Here is an 18,174-nt window from a genome sequence, read left to right as displayed (position 1 = left end):
CAGCTGGTTAGTCACGGAACTGGTCACAGAGGCTAGATCTCCTGAGTTTTAAACTGTTTTCTGCCATTCAATAAACAGCCATTTATTATCTTTCCCCATGCCAAGGCGCCTTCCCAGGCTTGTCAGCATCCATGTGATAGAGAACGTAGCCTGGGGGCTGGTCTATGGTAATTCCCAAGACTTCCTGTTCCTATGGCTTATTGCTTCTCAAGCTCACAGGAGAGGACATTCAGTCATGCAAATGAACAGTTATTGGGTGCCTGCTGTGTACAACTACTGTGCTTTTGCAGGCTCACAATTTGCAGAAGAGAAAGTTGCTAAATGCAAAATTACAATAAAATGTAGTAAAGTGCTGTGTTGTTGGCAAACGCAGAATGTTTAGGGAGCACAATGAAAGAGGTAATTCACTTTGTTGGGGGGAATTCCCTGGCATCCCAGTGGCTAGGACTCCACGCTTTCACTGCCGAGGGCGAGGGTTTAATCCCTGTTCGGGGAACTAAGATCCCAGAAGCCGCGCAGCCAATAAACAAAAAAACAAACAAACTCTTTGTTGGGGGCAATGAGGACAAATCACAGATGAGGTGGATTTTCCCCCTAACTTAAAAAAATTTTTTATTGAAGTATAGTTGATTTACAATGTTGTGTTAGTTTCAGGTGTACAGCAAAGTGATTCAGTTATATATACATAAAGAATATATATACATTCTTTTTCAGATTTTTTACCATGATAGGTTATTACAAGATATTGACTATAGCTGCCTGTGCTATACAGTAGGCCCTTGTCTCCCAACTTTTAATTGTGAAAATTTTCAAGCATATAGAAGAACTGAAAGATGATTATAACCACCACCTAGGTTCAACCATTGCTATCATTTGCCATATTATCTTTCTCTCTCTTGATATATAGACAGGTGGATATAGATAACTAGATACGCAGATATATACACATTTATGTAGGCATATAGTTGAATCATTTTGAAGTCAGTGAGGGATGTCATGACACTCGCTCCTAAACATCTCAGCATGCGTCTTTGAAGAATAAAGACATTTGGAGAGGTGCATTTTGAGTTGGGTCTTGTCAGATGAATAGGAGTTTATCAGACAAAAGGGGAAGGTCATTTCAAGTAATGGCAATGACAATGTACGTGAAAGCAAGTAAACGGTGTGGAGCGTTTGGGGGAAAGGTTATGGAGCGTGACCAGAGCTGAAGGGGTTGGGGAGCAGGTAGAAGAGGAGCCTGCAGCAATGGATTGGAACCAGACTGTGGAGGAACGGGAATGTCCTGCTAAGGGTTTCAGTGTGGCCCTGGGGGAGGTGGGAGATACTGGAGGCTTGAAGAGGGTAAGGACACGCTCCAATTTTTCTTTATCTGGCACCACAGTAGGTAGGATGGGTAGGATGTGAGAAGATGGCTTAGGATGCAAGAAGGTGGACAGTGGTTGTGAGGATGGAGAAGGGAGAGTCCAGAGATTAGATGAGAGTAGACAGGACTTACAGGCTGATTGGAAACAGGAGGGATGAAAGTGAGGGATCATTGATGGTGAGTGAGATTTCTCTCAAGAGCAACTGAATGGATGCTTTACTGCCATTCACCAATGCCATTCATCTAGTCACATGATGGTATGTACACCATATTGAATGAGTTTTGGACAAGTTAAGTATGAAGACACCTAATAAGCAGGTGGAAATATGGGTCTTGAACGCTAGAAGGGGTCAGAGAGATGGGTTTGGGAAGGCAGCAGTGTATAGAGAGTGGTTGAAGCAAAAACAACTTACTCAGCTAGAGGCTGAAGTACAAGGAGAGAGGCTGGCCAGGGCACAACCTTGGACGGCACCTATATGGAAGGACAGATAGAAGACAAGAGGGGCAGCCTCGGAGGTGGGAGACCAGCTAGAGGGAGGCCTGCCCACCCGCCAGGTTCCCAGTGAGCATTAAATGAGCTCATGTGAGTGAGATTCCAAACTCCAGGCTAGGACTGGGTAGGTGTTGGATAAGTGAAAATACCATTCTTTTTTTTTTTTTTTAAATGGACCATTTTTAAAGTCTTTATTGAATTTGTTACAATATTGCTTCTGTTTTATGTTTTGGTTTTTTGGCTGCAAGGCATGTGGGATCTTAGCTCTCCCACCAGGGATTGAACCCTCCTGCATTGGAAGGTGAAGTCTTGGCCACTGGACGGCCAGGGAAGTCCCGAAAGTACCATTCTTAGAGTGGATGGATGTTGTAGGTGATGAGTGTGGCTCCAGGGTCAAAAGCTGCCGGGATTGAAGGGCTGGCTTGTCCTGAACTGAGCCTTGGAACCTGAAAGCCCTGTTCCTGTTCCCAAGAAAGGAAGACCCGACTGAATTAAAAGAGAAGGAAGGTAAACCTTCATCTCTCGAATCCTCTTAGAGCTGCGGACGTGAGTGTTTGGAACCCAGGGCAGGAAAGAGCTTTCTGCAACTCTGGAGGGGGCGAGGAGGGGGCTGTCTACACAGTGAGTGGCTCACTGCGTGGGTGCTGGCGTCAGACGACCCGGTATCAAACCAGGGCTCTGGCCTCTTGTCCCTTCTTCAAGTAGCCTCTCTATGCCTCGGTTTCCCCATCTGTAAAACCACAAGAGTAGGCATACCTTCCGCAGAGGTTAGCGTGAGGATGAGATGAGATGAGAAGAACCATAAATGTGGAGCACAGAGAATGCTCGCTTCATGTAGCAATTGTCCTCACCATTGCTGCCCCCCGGGGGTTCGGGAAGCCTGGGGATTTGGATCCAACAGGTTCTCCTGTAGCCCACACCGGAGCAGCACAGCCACGTGGAGAGGGAGTGGCTCGCCGGGGCTCAGCCACACAGCCCAGCGCGTGTCTCCCCTGTGCAGATGTCCGGGGCCCATTAGGCAGAGCTCATTTCTTTCTCGTCCAAACATCACGCAGCCTCCCGCTGCGCTCTTCCCTCTGTCCACCTGGGCCTGTTTCTAGGACATCTGCTATGTCAGGAGCTGATGGCCGGGGAGCTTGTGAAAGGATCACCTGTTCCCATGGCTCCCCCCCGCCCCCTTCCCTCCCACCCCATCTCTGCCGGCCCCAGCCTCCCGTGGCTCAGACAGCTGGCCACGTTCCTCCCTTCACTCGGGGAGCTGCCGGCACAATGTAAGGAGGCACGTTTCCTCCCAACTTGTTACGGAGGAACAGCTAGGGTTGATGCTTTGTCAAGCCTCCTGCTTTCCTACAAGATTGTTTTTCCTCTGTGCCCCTCCTTCAACCCTCCCCACCGGCCCCTATTCTCTCCCTATTGAAATGGGGGTTCATGCACTGTGACTCAAAAGAGGGCAGGTCCCAAACTCCCAGGAGATGGCAAACCACTCCTGTAGCTCCGACCTGACATCTCTGCACGTGTGTGAGACATTCACATGCCGGGGCTTGCTGTGTGAGCAGTCCTCGTGTGTCATCTGTGGCCTGTGTAAGCACCTACATATCCCTATCTAGGGCAGCGTGGAGAAATGGCCTGAAGTAGCAGCCAGGGGCCAGGGGGAATGCTGCTCAGAGGCAAGAGGACGGAGCAATGAGTAGCCCTGCGTCCGGATCTGCTGGACAGAACTGGGTTTCAATGCTGGCACCTCTGTTCACTGGGTGGGTCACTGTGGGTAGATTACTTACCCACGCTGTTGGTTTCTCCATCTGGAAGGCACTGAGCTCAGTGTTGGGTCATGGGGGCCCTGCAAATGGCATGTCTGTTCCTCCAAGACAAGGTCTAGAGCAGGGCCAGGTGTTAGCCAGCTGCAAGCAGCTGAAATCTGTTCTTACTACAAAACACAGCATCTCCCTAGCACCTGCCTCTCTGGAATACCTAGGAGAGGGGGAAAGGCGCTGAGGTGTGCCAGGAGCTCTCCTTACTGAAGACCTTCAGAGAGACGGGACGAAGTGGCGCAGCTCCGTGTGTGTTTGGTGCCCTGTTTCCAACTCGAGCTGGGCTCTGGAATGACGGATGTGTGTCAGACTTTCCCTGGCTTTGTGCTGGTTTCCCTGCATTGGGGGACTCCACCAGCCCCAGTGGGGGCCATGTGAGGGAAGTGCATAATAATAAATTTCATTGCGTAAGGCAGACTGTCTGTGACCCAATTCCAGAAAGTCATCAGCTTGAAGTTCAGCCAAGAGTGTCTGCGATCCCAAGGAGCCTGGAGAGGCTGAGCTGACAATGGCTCTCCAATGACATCCACCGTGTCCAGCGGGACGCACTCCTTCTTTCCTCATCCAATATTTCACGACTATCTATATTATGCCCGACACTGAGCTAGGTACAAATTCCAGGTTCCAGGCCACCCTGAGGCCATTTCAGACCCGCCCAGGTGAACACCTACATCTCAAAGGCAGCTTTCCAACTGAGGAGAGCACACGAAGTGTCTCTAGAACCAGGGATGGACTGGTGTGCTGAGCTTCCCTAAGAAATGAAGGTGGGTGGGCTGGGACTTAAAGTGCTGCTTGCAGAGGTTTCCATCTCTGAGGGTCTTTCAGTCCCCCGTCCGCCACCCCCCCTCCCCCCCCCACGTGGTTTGAGAGTAAAACAATGTTTCAGTTAGGCCATTTGCTTCCCAGAGAGCAGGGGGCCTTCTCCTTGCCCAGAGCATCGCCTATCAGTGCTGGTGGCTGACCCGGCCGGTGAATATGGTAGAGGGAGTTAGTTGGTCAGAAGCCCCCTCTCCTCCCCAATCAGGGGGTGGCATCTGTTAGATTCCCCCGGTGCTTGTTTCCTGCCTGGAGTGAGACACAAGCCGGCAGACAATACCTGCCTCACGTCCCAGATCTGGAATCCCAAAGTCTTCATTCCTCAGTCCAGGAAAGAACAGGGAATTGGACATGTAAATTTCACCTTTCAGTCATTTGCAAATCCCAGGCCTCACTTTTTTGCCCCCTCTAATCTGTCACTCTACGTGGCTTCTCAGGGCCTTGGAAGATTATTAAATGAGAACAATCTAGATTTTTATAAACTTTGTTTCCAAGACTCAGTGAGTAGAAGTGAGATGCTCTCAGAAAAATGACATTCGTGACAAAAGTGAAAAAGGCGATGGGGAGGGAGGGTGAAAAAGAGGAAGACAGAAACCCAGGGCGCTTAGGTAACCCTCCTCTTTTGGAATTGGCAGTATTAGGGTGAGGGGGGTGCTCATTTATTGCCACTGATTTCGTTGATACTTTTAGGGAATGAATCAATATGCGAGCACATGCAAGTGAAAGCTGAGGCGCAGGGGGACCCCGGACACCGGGAGAATTCAGGATTCAAGGCAGGCAGACAGTCTGGTTGGGCTGTGGGGTAAAGCAGACCATCACAGCCAGACAGGCAAGCCCACCTGCATGGGGGAGACCACAAAACACCAAGGACAGGGCCTGTGAAGGGCCACGGCCCGCATGCAGCGGAGAAAGCATTAACCCCAGAGGCTCCATCTACCAGAAGAGGATGAACAAAGGTTTCCAGGGCCCACACATCCCAAAGGCTTTGGGAACTGGAGCTCTGCCTCCCTTGAAAGCTGCCCCTGGGCTCTTTCCAAGGTGGGAACCAGGATCCTCTATGAGCAAAGAGGGCTTGGGAAGCACAGCTGGGAAAGGAGGTACAGCAAAGCAGATGAATTGAGTTTTCCTGAAAAGATGATAAAAGCCCAGATGTTAACCAAGGGATTTTAGCAGAGAAAGGAGCTCTCGGCAGCCATGTGTGGGAATTGCATACACAAGAGACAGAAGAAGCAGACAGGTCCAGAGCCAGTGATGACACACAGCTGAAGGCAAAGACAGAAAGTGGGAAACGTGAATGGCCGCAGAGGGATGGGGTGAGCAAAGAAGAGGGGTCGGGGTCGGGGGGATACAGGAAAGAAAACCACAGAAAACAGAGGATGAGGTGTAACATCCTTCCCAAGCTTATGCTTCGTTCTTCTCATAGTGAGCAAACTCTGAGTTCTAGAAAACACCATACAGCAGACCGGCATGGTGTATGTTAGCAACACAGGCTCTGGAATTGGACTGAGATCAAAACCCAGCTTGACCACTCACTAGCTGTGTGATCACAGGCAAGTTACTTAACCAGCCTCTGCCAGAGTTCACTCAAATGTAAAATGAGGACAAGACAGAACCCGGCTTATGGGGTAATTGTGAGAACTGAAAGATAATTCAGGGGAAACAGCACACAGAACAGAGCCTGGCACACAGAGTTCATAGCTATTAAGATTTGTGTTGAAACAGAAGCCAGCCTGCCAGCCAACATTTACAGAATACACACCAAACTGGGCGTGGTGCTAGGGGCTGAAGATAAAAAGAGGACCAAGGTTTGGGCTTCCCTGGTGGCGCAGTGGTTGAGTGTCCGCCTGCCGATGCAGGGGACACGGGTTTGTGTCCCGGTCTGGGAGGATCCCACATGCCGCGGAGCAGCTGGGCCCGTGAGCCATGGCCGCTGAGCCTGCGCATCCGGAGCCTGTGCTCCGCAGCGGGAGAGGCCACAACAGTGAGAGGCCCGCGTACCGCAAAAAAAAAAAAAAAAAAAATGAGGACCAAAGCAATGGTTCCCTGCCCTGCAGGAGCTCACAGAGCAAACAGATTGGGAATCAATTCTGAGTTCAGGGTAACATAGGCAGGAACAAGTTCCAGGGATGAGAGAGCACTTGTGCCAGGCCTCAAAAATATGTAGAAAACAAACTCAGGATTCAATGTGAGTCCTATGGTTCTAGGACTCAGACTAGTGGCTGCCTCTGATGGGGGGTGGGGGGGAGGCTGGCTGGAAGGAGCATGAAGTTTTCTCGGGTGACAGAAGTATTCGTAGCTTGATTGGCTCTTGACTGAAATGCCACCCAGCAAGCTGGCATGGTGTATGCCATGGTTACATGGATGTCTACGTTTGTCAAAACTCATCGAGCTGTATACTAAGATCTGTGCATTCATTATATGCAAACTATATCTCAATATATATAACTTAGTTTATTGAAAATATCTTTTAAAATGAGTAGAACTGGGATTGGAGGGTCCTTCAGGCCTAGAGGACCTCATGTTCAGGGCTTGTTGGTGCAGGCAGCATGGTGCCTGGGGTAACCCGCAGCTGCTGAGGTTGGCTGGGTGTTAGGGTGTGAGGTGAAGGATGTGAGATCAGTTGATTAGAGCCTTAGGTGCCATGTAGAGGAGACTAGACATGATCCTACTAGCCACAGGTGCTGCTGAAGAGTTTCAGCCTCTCCCAAGTGGCTGGGACTGCCCTCCTTGGAGGCTAGGGGTCCATTGGTCCAGTTGGGTAGAGAGAAGCAGGCCTCCCATCCCCTCAAAACTCTGCTCAGAGGGAAGGAGGGGAGGGAAGAGGAGAAATCAGAGCTGAGTAATACAGCCATCAAAGTGAGCTACACCTAATGCCCTAAAGGATGATCAGGGGAAAGCAGTCGTTTCTTGCACCCGGGCTGAACTCTGTCAACTTCCCCTGCCCAGGAAGGGAGAATACCCACAGTTCTTGTCATGATGCAGCAGGGAACTGACCCCCAGAGACTGTCTATTTCATGGCTGCTGGAGGCGATCTCTCCCTTCTCATGCAGACGTCTTAGGATGTGTGCTGCCCCTGCTGTTTTTTGTGCTTCTAAACCTAAAAGCGGCGTCCAAGTGTGCACACTGCAGCTTAAGCGCCTCTGCCTGTATGTAAGGAATTCCTAAATCTTTGTGCATCTTTGCTGTACCCCCAAACTACAACAGGCATTTCCTAGTTGTTTGTCCCACCGAGGCATGCGTCCTCCCACATGCCCTGCATATTCTGACCTTCCATGGTGCTCAAACCTCTCTCACTCCTGTTTTTTTTTTTAAACACTGCCAACGCTCTCTGATCTCTCCCTTTCCTGGACACTTGTTGCAACACCAGGCAATCATTTCCTATCACCTCTCCCTCTCCCCTCTGGTAGTTCTGTTTCCTCAGCTGGAAGGAAATATAAGGCCACTACAGTCAGAGAAGAGCCTTAAAAGCTGTTGTTTCCCCATCAACTTGGGAACATAGTACATTCTTTTTTGTTTTTTAATTCTCTTTTTTGGGGTCATGTTTCTTTTATTTATTTATTTATTTATGTTTGCGTTGCTGCACGTGGGCTTTCTCTAGTGACAAGAGGGGGGCTACTCTTGGTTGCGGTGCGCGGGCTTCTTATTGCGGTAGTTTCTCTTGTTGCAGAGCACAGGCTCTAGGTGTGCAGGCTTCAGTAGTTGTGGCACGCGGGCTTCAGTAGTTGTGGCACGCGGGCTTCAGTAGTTGTGGCACGCGGGCTTCAGTAGTTGTGGCTCGCGGGCTCCAGAGCGCAGGCTCAGTAGCTGTGGCGCATGGGCTTACTTGCTCCGTGGCATGTGGGATCTTCCCGGACCAGAGATCGAACCTGTGTCCCCTGCATTGGCAGGTGGATTCTTAACCACTGCACCACCAGGGGAGGCCCATAGTAAATTCTTAATAAATATTTATTAGTAGATTGATGACTGACTTTGGAAGGTCCAGACCACTGTGGGGATCGTCTGTGCCAAAGTCAAGTAAGTATTTTCATTTCCTCTAACTGTTTTCAGCAGACAAAGGTCCTGTCTAGACCTCAGTCTCTGTGGAAAGAGTGGTCCTGGGGGGTCAGAGGGGCTGAAGGAGATGGTAGGCAATGTGGCTGGGATATTGTGGGATGTTGAATCCTGACCCCAGATGACCCAGGCTGCAGAGCTGTGTCCCCATACTCTCCACTAAAGAGAGCACAGCTGCACTGGGAGCACTGGGCAAAAATGAGGTCAGGTTCTGTCAAAGCCAGTACGATTCACAGGCGAGCTCAGCTTGCTGGATTGACAGCAACTGTTGAGTCATTACTGCAACTGTAGACATGAACCGCTTTACCTGCTGGGAAGAGAATTTAGGATAAACCGTGAACTTCAAAAAGTTTCTGCCTGGAAACTGAAGAGGTAACCATGGCAACCGGGAGGCAGGTTGAACTCGGAGAGGGCTCTTCGTCTTGAGCAGGGAGCTTTGTGCTCTTGGCTTTGCCCATCTGTGCACCATGCATCAATTCCTTCGTCTCTTTCGCTTTCTTTGTCAAATGAAAAAGTACTAGCTCGGGAATCTGGAGATTCGGCCCAGGGTTCAGCTGTTTTCAGCTCCATTGCATTTAACTAAGGGCCTTTAGCACTGCCGTTTTGTTGTCTGCAGAATGGAAATTTAAAAGCTCCTCTGGCCTATTCACAGGGAATGCAGAAAGGACAGGAAGGTTTGGGGAGGTTTTCTGCCTAATCACTATTATTGTTGTCATGTGGCCACGTCCAGGCTGATTCCAACGTGGTACTACTGAGGGTAAGACCGGGGGTTCAACCCGTCCATAAACTTGCTTTTATTGCTTGGAGAAAAGCTGTCTCAGACACCACCCACGTCCCCATTCGGCAGCTGCATAATAAAAGCATATGCACTGGGGCAGAAGCAGCAGCAGGTGAGAAAACAACCCTCATCCCAGCTGACGAACTCCTCCAGCAGAAGGGCCTGCCAATGCTGCCGGGTGGGCTGCGTCATCGTGTGGACCAAGGGCTGTGCGGAGAAGCAAACGTTCAAAAAGGCATCCTTCCGTTGCCCCCCTCCCAACTCTTGCCCATCGCCCTGCCCCACACCAATCCAGCCCTGGACTTGTGAGAAAAGTAGAACAAGAGCCCAGGTGGGCCAGACGGGGTGCAGGTGGGAAGCGGCATCTAAGATGGTGCTACCAATGCGTGAGCTGCTGCCTCGCCTGTCCCTGTGTTCCACTAACCACCGGGAGGCTGGGGAGGGTTCGGCTCTGGCTTCAGAGAGCATTGGGTTTTGACTAACTGGATCACCTTCTGCAGGCCCTGGCTTAACAAGGGAATCTGCTCTGACAAAAGACCCCCCATATTTTTCTGATTTGGGCCTCTTTTCCTATAGCGGTCCCTCGGCGGCTCTCTCACAGGCCTTCCTCTCCTCTTCCCCTCTGTGGTTTTCCCCTTTCCTTCCCTGACCAGCTTTTCTGGGACTTCTCACTGAGCTCTGTCAGGTGGAACCTCTTCACCTCTGGTTTCCGACCCTTACTTCCAGGCGCCGCTGAGGAATAGCAACTCTTAAACGCCCCTCATGAAATAAACACCTAAACTCCGAGAGTCACAAAAAAAACTTGCTACTTTTCCTTGTTGTCTAGCAACCCCTGTAACCCTACTAAGTAAACCTGAGAGCCAAGGTTGACTGAGCGCTGACTACGAGCTGAGCTCTGTCCCAAGCACCTTCCAGGTGTGGCTACAGGGGCTGTGGTGTGTCTCCCAGATATGTGTTTGGGACCAGGGTGCTGGCTGCTGTAGGCTCACAGCCGTCTCTCCCTTAACAGAGGGAATTGCCTCGTTTAAAATTAGGCCGTCCAATGAACTGTTGATGTGGGATACAAAGGCCCGGCCCCTTGCTTCACTGCGGGTCTGCTCAGAATAGTCATCCCACTCCAGAGCACCCCCTGGGACCAGCTTCCGGCATTCGTTTCCTCCCTCTGCCCAACCCTGCTTCCCTCACACCCTCTTAGTTCCCAGAACTCTCCCCAGCAAGTCTCTGCCTCCGAGGAACTAAGTTTCCCGTCTCCTGGGGAATTCAAACTAAGAATTAAATTTCTTTAGTCCTCACAACAACGTTAGGAAATAAGCACATCATGTTTTCGTTTTAGAGACAAGGAAACAGAGGCACGGAAAGGTTGAGAAACTCGCCTAAAGTCTCCCATCAGTAAATGGTGGAGCCCAGATTTGAAACTGAGAAATCTATCCCTAGATGGCACACTCTTAACTTCAAGTGCAGCCTCTTAACAGCAATCCCAAAGGGAAGTGAGGGGCAATGGGGTGGCTGTGATACCTTTATGGGAAAGTGAGGAGAGAGGCAGAGCATTTATTACCTTTATCTCAGGGATGAGGATGCCGAACTAGCTAGCAACTGCTTAAAGGCAGGATCATTCACTGGTTCCGGAGGTGGTGGGATTCTAATCTGCGGAGGGGCAGTGAAAAAGCATGGTAAATTCATATTTGACTTCTGGCAAGACACTTACTGTGTGACTTTGAGCAAGTTATTTAACCCGAGTCTTAGTAAAAAAGTACACAGTAGAACTTCCCTGGTGGCGCAGTGGTTGAGAGTCCGCCTGCCGATGCAGGGGACACGGGCTCGTGCCCCGGTCCAGGAAGATCCCACATGCCGCGGAGCGGCTGGGCCCGTGAGCCATGGCCGCTGAGCCTGCGCGTCCGGAGCCTGTGCTCCGCAACGGGAGAGGCCACAACAGTGAGAGGCCCGCGTACTGCAAAAAAAAAAAAAAAAAGTACATAGTAGATGCTCAATAAAGCCAGCCACCACCCCCAACCTTTGTCTGCTATTTCTAACTCTGATCTTGGGCACGTCTCTCTAACGTTCTGACTCAGTTTCTTCATCTATAAAATGGAGGTGATGATGACAAAGGGCTTACTTAGTTGACCCGTGGCCATTTGGGTAGGAGCACAGTAAATGGAAGTTATCAGTATAACCATGATGCTCTCTTGCCTGGCTTGCATCCTGTGCTCCGGTCCTGCAGGACCCAACAGACTCAGGCTCAGGCTGTGCTCGACACCGTGCGTGCCTCCCCGAGGAGGCACTTCAACACCAATCCTCCTGGCACTGCTGAGCTGGTTTCCTGCTTTTACTAGCGGCAGAAGGTGGTTTTTTTTTTTTCCCCCTACTAAACTGGGTGTGCGCTTCTCTTCTCCGTGTGAGTTCTCTGCCGCTTCTCCCTCCCCACGCTGGTGTCCGCCAAGAGGAGGGGGTTAGCCCCGTGAGCACCCCCGCGGTGTGAAGGTTGCACGAGGGTAGCGGCGCATCCCGGGCAGGGAGCCCCGCCCCGTCGAGCTCCAGGCCCCTCCTGCGCCTTCGCCCGAGCTCAGTACCGCTCTCCAATTGGTCGGCGGCGCGCAGCCCCGCCACGCCCCCTCCAAGGCAATAAAAGCCGCTGGCTCGGCGCAAGCAGTTGAATAAACCCAATCTGAGCAGACAGGCGCTGGCCGCTGCTGCTCTGCCTCCTCGCGCCCTGCGGTGCCCGCTGGAGCCCGTCACCATCCTCCACACGACGTGCTGCCCTGCACCCGCAGCCATGTGCCGGACCCTGGCCGCCTTCCCCACCAACTGCCTGGAGAGGTAAGAGCAGCTTGTCCAGCTGCCTGGAGGAAGAACAAGTCCCACCAACCTTAGGGAGTGCAGCGGCGGCAGGCTTGCAGACCTGGGTGGGCTGGAGAATGGGACGCAAGTGACGAGAGGCAGAGGTCAACTTGGTTCCACGTTCTCAGATGCCTCCTTCGAGTCTTAGAGAAGGATGGGCGACGAGAACGGAGAAGGCAAAGCAAAGGGAAGCAGAGGGACCACTGCTTACTGCCATTCCCCACCCTCTGACAAGTGGCACTTCTACTCAGGTGACCCAGCTTCAGGAAAACCACGGTGGCATCACCAGGCAGAACCGAGTCTTCCCCGGTTTCTTAAGCACTTGGTTTTCATTCTAAGTCGTAGGTCTAGGGGCCCTCTGGCCCTGGAAAGGCAGGGAAGTGTTTTTCAGCAGCCCCCCCTGTGAGGGATGTGCCCGCTTCCCAGGGAGCTATTCACCCACTCCAATCCTCGCTGGAGCTGGGAAGGAAAAAGTAAAGAGGAAGGCAGAAATCAGCTTCCACACAGTTCCAGAAATATTTGTGACAAGTCTAAGAGAGTGCTGACCTGCCTTCTGCTAATCAACAGGCACAAAGATGGATCAGTGTGACTTAAGTGGGCAAAAGCCCATGTGTGCTGTACTGTAGACCCAGAAAGTATAAGACCTACTGAGGCACAGCTTAAATATTGCTTTCATTGTTTCTGGGTTCATGATACCGCTGAGAGAGGCAACGTTTAGGCCCTGGGAACAGTTACGGGTTCCCAGGAACCCCAAGGCTGGAATTTGAGTGACACTAACCTGAGCTCTTCTGGGACCTCATAAATCTCTCTGCCCTGGCTGAGCGAGTGGAGAATCCTCACAAGCTCGTGCTTTGTCTTCCAGAGCCAAAGAGTTCAAGACACGGCTGGGGATCTTTCTTCACAAGTCAGAACTGGGCTCCGGTACTGGGAGTGTTTGGCAAGTTCGAGTGGGACAGTAAACACAGCAAAGAGGGGTAAGTCCTGCTGAACAGCCTAGGGCCCCTAGAGGGAGGGAGCCAGATTCAGGAAAGGAAGTCCTGAGAAGGAAAATACCAGGAGAAATTAGGACATGTCAGCGTGGACGTTTGGTGACCTTTTCCTAGAGATTGTAATGGAGCTGGTCATAGCCGGTCTGCTAGGGCTGCCTGGCTCATGGGAGACTGCATGGATGGCTCCAGGCTTCTAATTCCCACCAACAAATGAAGATACCCAGGGCCCTGAATGTCTAGTTACCAGACTCTCACACCTGGAGATGTCATTGCACATGCAACAAGGGCAAGGGCAGGGTCCAAGGCCACTGGAGGGTTTTAAATTAGTGACTACTTCCACTGACATGCACTTTACCTGGAAGCCCTTTTATACTGACCATCAACTGTGCCAGGTGCTGCGTTAGGCTCTGGGGTTATGGGTAGACATAACCTCTATTCATAAGACCCTTATTTCCTTAAGAAAGTATACAAAACAAGCTCTGAGAGTCAGGGGGCTAGAAAGAATTTTGGACAGTGAAGAACACAGTCTTAGATATTTAATGAGGGCCAGAAGTTCTCTGCTTTGGTTTCTGGTTACTGAGCTGTCCTCTAGAAAACACGACTATTTCCCTGAACCCCAACTAAGATTTTGAGGCATCAGCTCCAATAATTATCCAATTATACAATTGTGTGAATTATACAACTTCCATCAGCGTTCTGGCTAGGATTTGTGCTGTGCAGTAGTTTGTTGATTTTTTTTTTTTTAATTAAAAATCCTGCCTTTTTTTTTTTTTTTTTAGCAGAAACTCTCAGAAGACGTGTTGGGGTGGAGAGAGTCATTTGACTTGCTGCTGAGGCAGTAAGAGTGAGTGGGACCCTGTTGTGTCCTGTCTGTGGATGGCACGTGTGTGCCCATGTGCCGGGGAGGCAGCCTGAGGATGCTAAAAGTGTGGGCAAAATAGCAGTAGTAGTAATAATAATAATGATCCCCTAGTGTGCCAGCCTCTATTCAGAATACAAAGGCAGGTCCTTGTTGGAGAAAATTACATCCTAAAAATAGACCATTAACTACAATTGCTGTCTTTTCTTCTTCTATTCCCGGCTGGCTGTCCCCGCTGTCTGACCTGTCTCTTCCTCTCTCCCTGCAACCCCAGATGGAGTGGCCGCCTTCCACGCCTTCCTGAAGACAGAGTTCAGCGAGGAGAACCTGGAGTTCTGGCTGGCCTGTGAGGAGTTCAGGAAGCTCCGGTCAGCTACCAAGCTGGCCTCCCGGGCTCACAGGATCTTTGAGGAATTCATCTGCAGTGAAGCCCCCAAAGAGGTCAGAGCCGTGACATATGCCAGGGATCCTGCAGACCCTGCCTGCTCCTTCCCCACTGAGAATCGGGGATGGTGGGGGGCCAGCAAGGAAAGGGCCGAGTTTAGAAATACAGTGGCCTCATTTGGCACAGGAGGCTGGAGACTATAAAGCCAGGCTTCAGGCCACCCCTGCCTCCTTTTACCCTCATACTCACCAGTGGGACCGGAGGGGTTAGCGGGGGTTTTTTGGCTTCTGTCCATATGCACTTCTGTAAACGAAGCCCTTTTTAGAGCTCAAAACACTTACACAACTGGGGAGACAGGTCATCATAGGATAACCTGGCTCAGTCCCCTTGTTGACCTGCCTCAGGTCTGTGGTCTGTGGACCTTTTAACCTTCCCCCAGGCCTCCACTGTGTTTGATAGAGAATATGGCGCCACCTTGTGGAGAGAGAGTAGTAATGCCTTGCTCTTGTATCTGTACAATATATTTTCTGAGCACTTTTATTTATTCCATAAAGATTTGTTGAGCATCAGTTACATGCAAGACAGTATTATAGACATTGAGGATATGGCAATGAACAACAAAAAAAAGTCTCTACCCCAGTGGGAGAATGTGACAATAACCAATTAAGTAAATATTGTCAGGGAATGATCTCTGCTCTGATAAAAACAAAGCAGGATATGGAAGGGAATACCATGGTACGGGGTGGGAGGATGTGAGGTCTTTCCGATTTATAAAGGGAAGTGAGGGGTGGGCTGTTTGATAAGGTGACATGCGAACAGAGACCTGAAAAGGAGGAAAGAACATTCTAACACAGGAAACGGAAAGTGCAAAGACCAGAGAGTGCCTGTTGTGACCACAGACCAGCAAGTGGGCCCATGTGGAGTAGAGCATGAGGGAGAGAGAGTGGGAGATGATGTCACACAGGTGGCAGATGGCCAGGTGCCGGCCCAGGTGGCCGTGTGGGCTCATTGCACACTTGGGTTTTTCCTCTGAGTGACGGGTAACAACAGAGCTGCTAGCAAACTGACTTGGGTTTTAAAAGGCTTGCTCTGCTGGGTGGAGAATAGAGCCCGGGGTTAAGGGGAGAAGAGAGAGACACCAGGTAGCAGGCGCTGGCACTAGTCTAGGACAGAGGTGACGGTGACTTGAACCCGGGTTGTTACAGTGGAATGGGTGAAAAGAGGTTGGATCTGTACCCATTCTCAACATATCCTGGGTCATTCTGAGAGACTGGAGGATAGACACTGGATCAGAGGTGGGGACGGGCCCAGAGTTGAAAAGCCCGTTGATGGTCAACTCTGGAGACCCCTAGTTCCGTGTTCGGAATCCAGTACGCCTTCCACTGCCCCACGTGCCAGTCCTCCCGTGCCTGCTGGCCTCCTGCCTCTGCCACCCCATGCCCTGACGCCCACGCACCCACGTGCTTGCCCTCCATCCCACAGGTGAACATAGACCACGAGACCAGGGAGCTGACCAGGACGAACCTGCAGACGCCCACGGCCATGTGCTTCGACGTGGCTCAGGGGAAGACGCGCACCCTGATGGAGAAGGACTCGTACCCGCGCTTCCTGAAGTCCCCAGCTTATCGGGACCTAGCTGCCGAAGCCGCGGCCGCCTCCGCCTCTGCCTCCCCATCCGAGCCCTCGCATACCTGAGCCTCCAGGCTGGGAGGGGGCCGGCCAGGCAGAGAGGTTGGGTCGCCCATAGCCGAGGCGCCGCCCCCGTGTGGGGGGGGGGCGGGTTCTGCAAAGCCAGAGAGGACAGCGAAGGGAAACGCCCACCCGGTGACACCCTCTCCTCTAGACCCTGAGGAACTGAATTCCGTGTGTGAGAGGGTTCCCCCACTTCTAGGACCTGCGCCCAAGGGCTGAAGAGGAGGGTTGTGTGTGGCTCTCTGGGGGAGAAGAAGAATGGTGCAAGAGTCAGCATCGGCTCTGGCCCTTCTCAGTGGGGCAAGGGATATTCCAGGGTGCTTTGGGAAACTTGTGGATAAGGGGAAACTTGAAAATGAGTGAGGGAAAGGCAAGCAGGTTAGCCGTTCTGCCTGTCCATCGGTGGACACATCCTGGTTTCCTAGTTCCCAGACTGTCCTGGGCACACAGGGAACCATGGATGTGGAGCCTTCCCATCCCGTCCTCTTCACCTGCCTCTGGGCTGCCTGGCGGGTTCCTTAGCTTGCATTTCTCAACACTCCTGTGTCCAGCCTGGCAGTCTTGTCAAGGCCAGAGAACCAATGTGATGCTTGCCCCAAATGAGATTTTTACCTCAAATACTGGCCTTCAAGTCCCTTTCCAGATCAGTAGAGAGCCCTGAAAAGAGGCCATCTTGCTTATGTGAAATGAACCTTGGTGCTCCTGGTGGCCTCTTGCGGGTGCCCCGACCCTGTGTGTGCATCAGGGTCCACCTGTGAGCAGGGCCCGCTGAGGACCTCTTGCTGGGATGTGCCCTCCCTTAGCTCCGTGCTTGCTGTTGAACGTGGGGCCCATCAGGAGAAGGGCATGGGGTCTCTTGGTGAGCGGCTAGTCCAGCTCTCTTGCCAGGCAGGGTGGAAGGAGGGAGAAAAGGATCCTGAGAGACAAATCCCTTGGCAGTTCCAGAGAATCCTCTTTAAATCAAGCTCATCTTTTATTTTTGTGGGTATGAGAACAGCGAAAAAGAGATTCCCCAGGATGGAAGGGGGGCCTCGTGTTTCTTTCCTGTGGATGTGAGGTAACGCTCACTGGGGTGTCGGGAGAAATGAGGCAGGGACCTCAATGAACTTGGACGGACCGTAGAAGCTGGGAGTGAGGCTGGGAAGAGCAGGACTGGGGGCAATCAGAACCCGCTTGTCATCTCGTGGCATCACTGAGCACATGTTCCGTGGTGGGACTTCTGCCCGGGCCCAGGCTGGGGAGGTGAATTAACCGGGAAGCTCCCCTGTGCCCCAGGAAAATCCACACTGTTCTCTCTGCGCTATGAGCTCCTCCAGGAGACAATTATTTAAGTCTAACATATTGTTGGTTTTGTGACAGTGGTCATGGCACATTATTTTCACTGCTGTTGTCGTGTTGTTGCTATTGTTATTTATTGTCATTTGAGTTTGCCTCTACTGGAGAATCTCAACAGGAGCTGGCGGCCTGACTGTCTCCCTCTCCACTGGACTCTACCTCTTGAACATGCTGGGAACCTCTTAGCGCCTGTCGGGAACTCCTCCCTGTTTAAATATTTATTTATTGTTGACAACTGGAACTGGTTTTCTAGATGTGAATGATGTACTCGATCCCCATTTTCCTGTTTCAGCATGTTATTTTATTGTGAAATAAAATAAAACCCAAGTATGAGATCCTGTCTCCCAAGGGCTGTGTGGTCAGGGGAAGAGGGACAGGGAAGTGCCGGCGGGAGTCTTGTGGGAGAGCTGGCGTCTGGAGATGCCACAGGGTGCATGGGGAGCTTTCGAGTTACCGGCAGAGGTGACTGTTCGAACGGTGGCCACCAGGATGGGTAACTTCATTCAGCTGGTGACAGCCCAACTTGTGTCAAGCCATTGTGTCGTGTTGATTGGACCTGGCTCAGCTGTCATTTCAGGGCCCATCTCCTTTCTCCACCCGGCCCAGCACAAGCCATTCCCAGTTCTTCTTCGAACAGAGCAAGGGGTGGTTGCCCCTGGCCAAGTAGCCACACATTATCAGTTGCGGGGGGGACTTTTGTGCCATTTTCACCTTTACCCATTTTCAGTTTGCATTAGTATCCTTTTAAGATGTCATATAAATTCAGGGAGT

General features: G+C 51.4%; 1 protein-coding gene across 1 annotated transcript; it reads left to right on the top strand.

Moving 5' to 3' along the window:
- Positions 1–1,245: 1,245 nt before the first annotated feature.
- Positions 1,246–17,738, top strand: RGS16 (regulator of G protein signaling 16). The gene is made up of 5 exons (XM_032603626.1): positions 1,246–1,341; positions 11,979–12,122; positions 13,006–13,117; positions 14,266–14,432; positions 15,859–17,738. The coding sequence occupies exons 1-5, from the start codon at positions 1,246–1,248 to the stop codon at positions 16,069–16,071; spliced, it is 732 nt and encodes a 243-aa protein (XP_032459517.1). The 3' UTR covers positions 16,072–17,738.
- The last annotated feature ends 436 nt before the right edge of the window (positions 17,739–18,174 follow it).

Source organism: Phocoena sinus, chromosome 1 (assembly GCF_008692025.1).
Source record: "Phocoena sinus isolate mPhoSin1 chromosome 1, mPhoSin1.pri, whole genome shotgun sequence".
Lineage (NCBI taxonomy): Eukaryota > Metazoa > Chordata > Mammalia > Artiodactyla > Phocoenidae > Phocoena > Phocoena sinus.
This window is presented reverse-complemented; position numbering and strand designations above follow the sequence as displayed.

What these genes read in the sequence shown, in the direction of transcription:
- RGS16 (XM_032603626.1), top strand. Translation starts at nt 1,246, where the DNA reads ATGGATTGGAACCAGACTGTGGAGGAACGGGAATGTCCTGCTAAGGGT. An exon ending in ATACTGGAGGCTTGAAGAGG is followed by an intron (nt 1,342 to 11,978) that starts GTAAGGACACGC and finishes CAATCTGAGCAG; the next exon opens with ACAGGCGCTGGCCGCTGCTG. An exon ending in GCAGTGAAGCCCCCAAAGAG is followed by an intron (nt 14,433 to 15,858) that starts GTCAGAGCCGTG and finishes TCCATCCCACAG; the next exon opens with GTGAACATAGACCACGAGAC.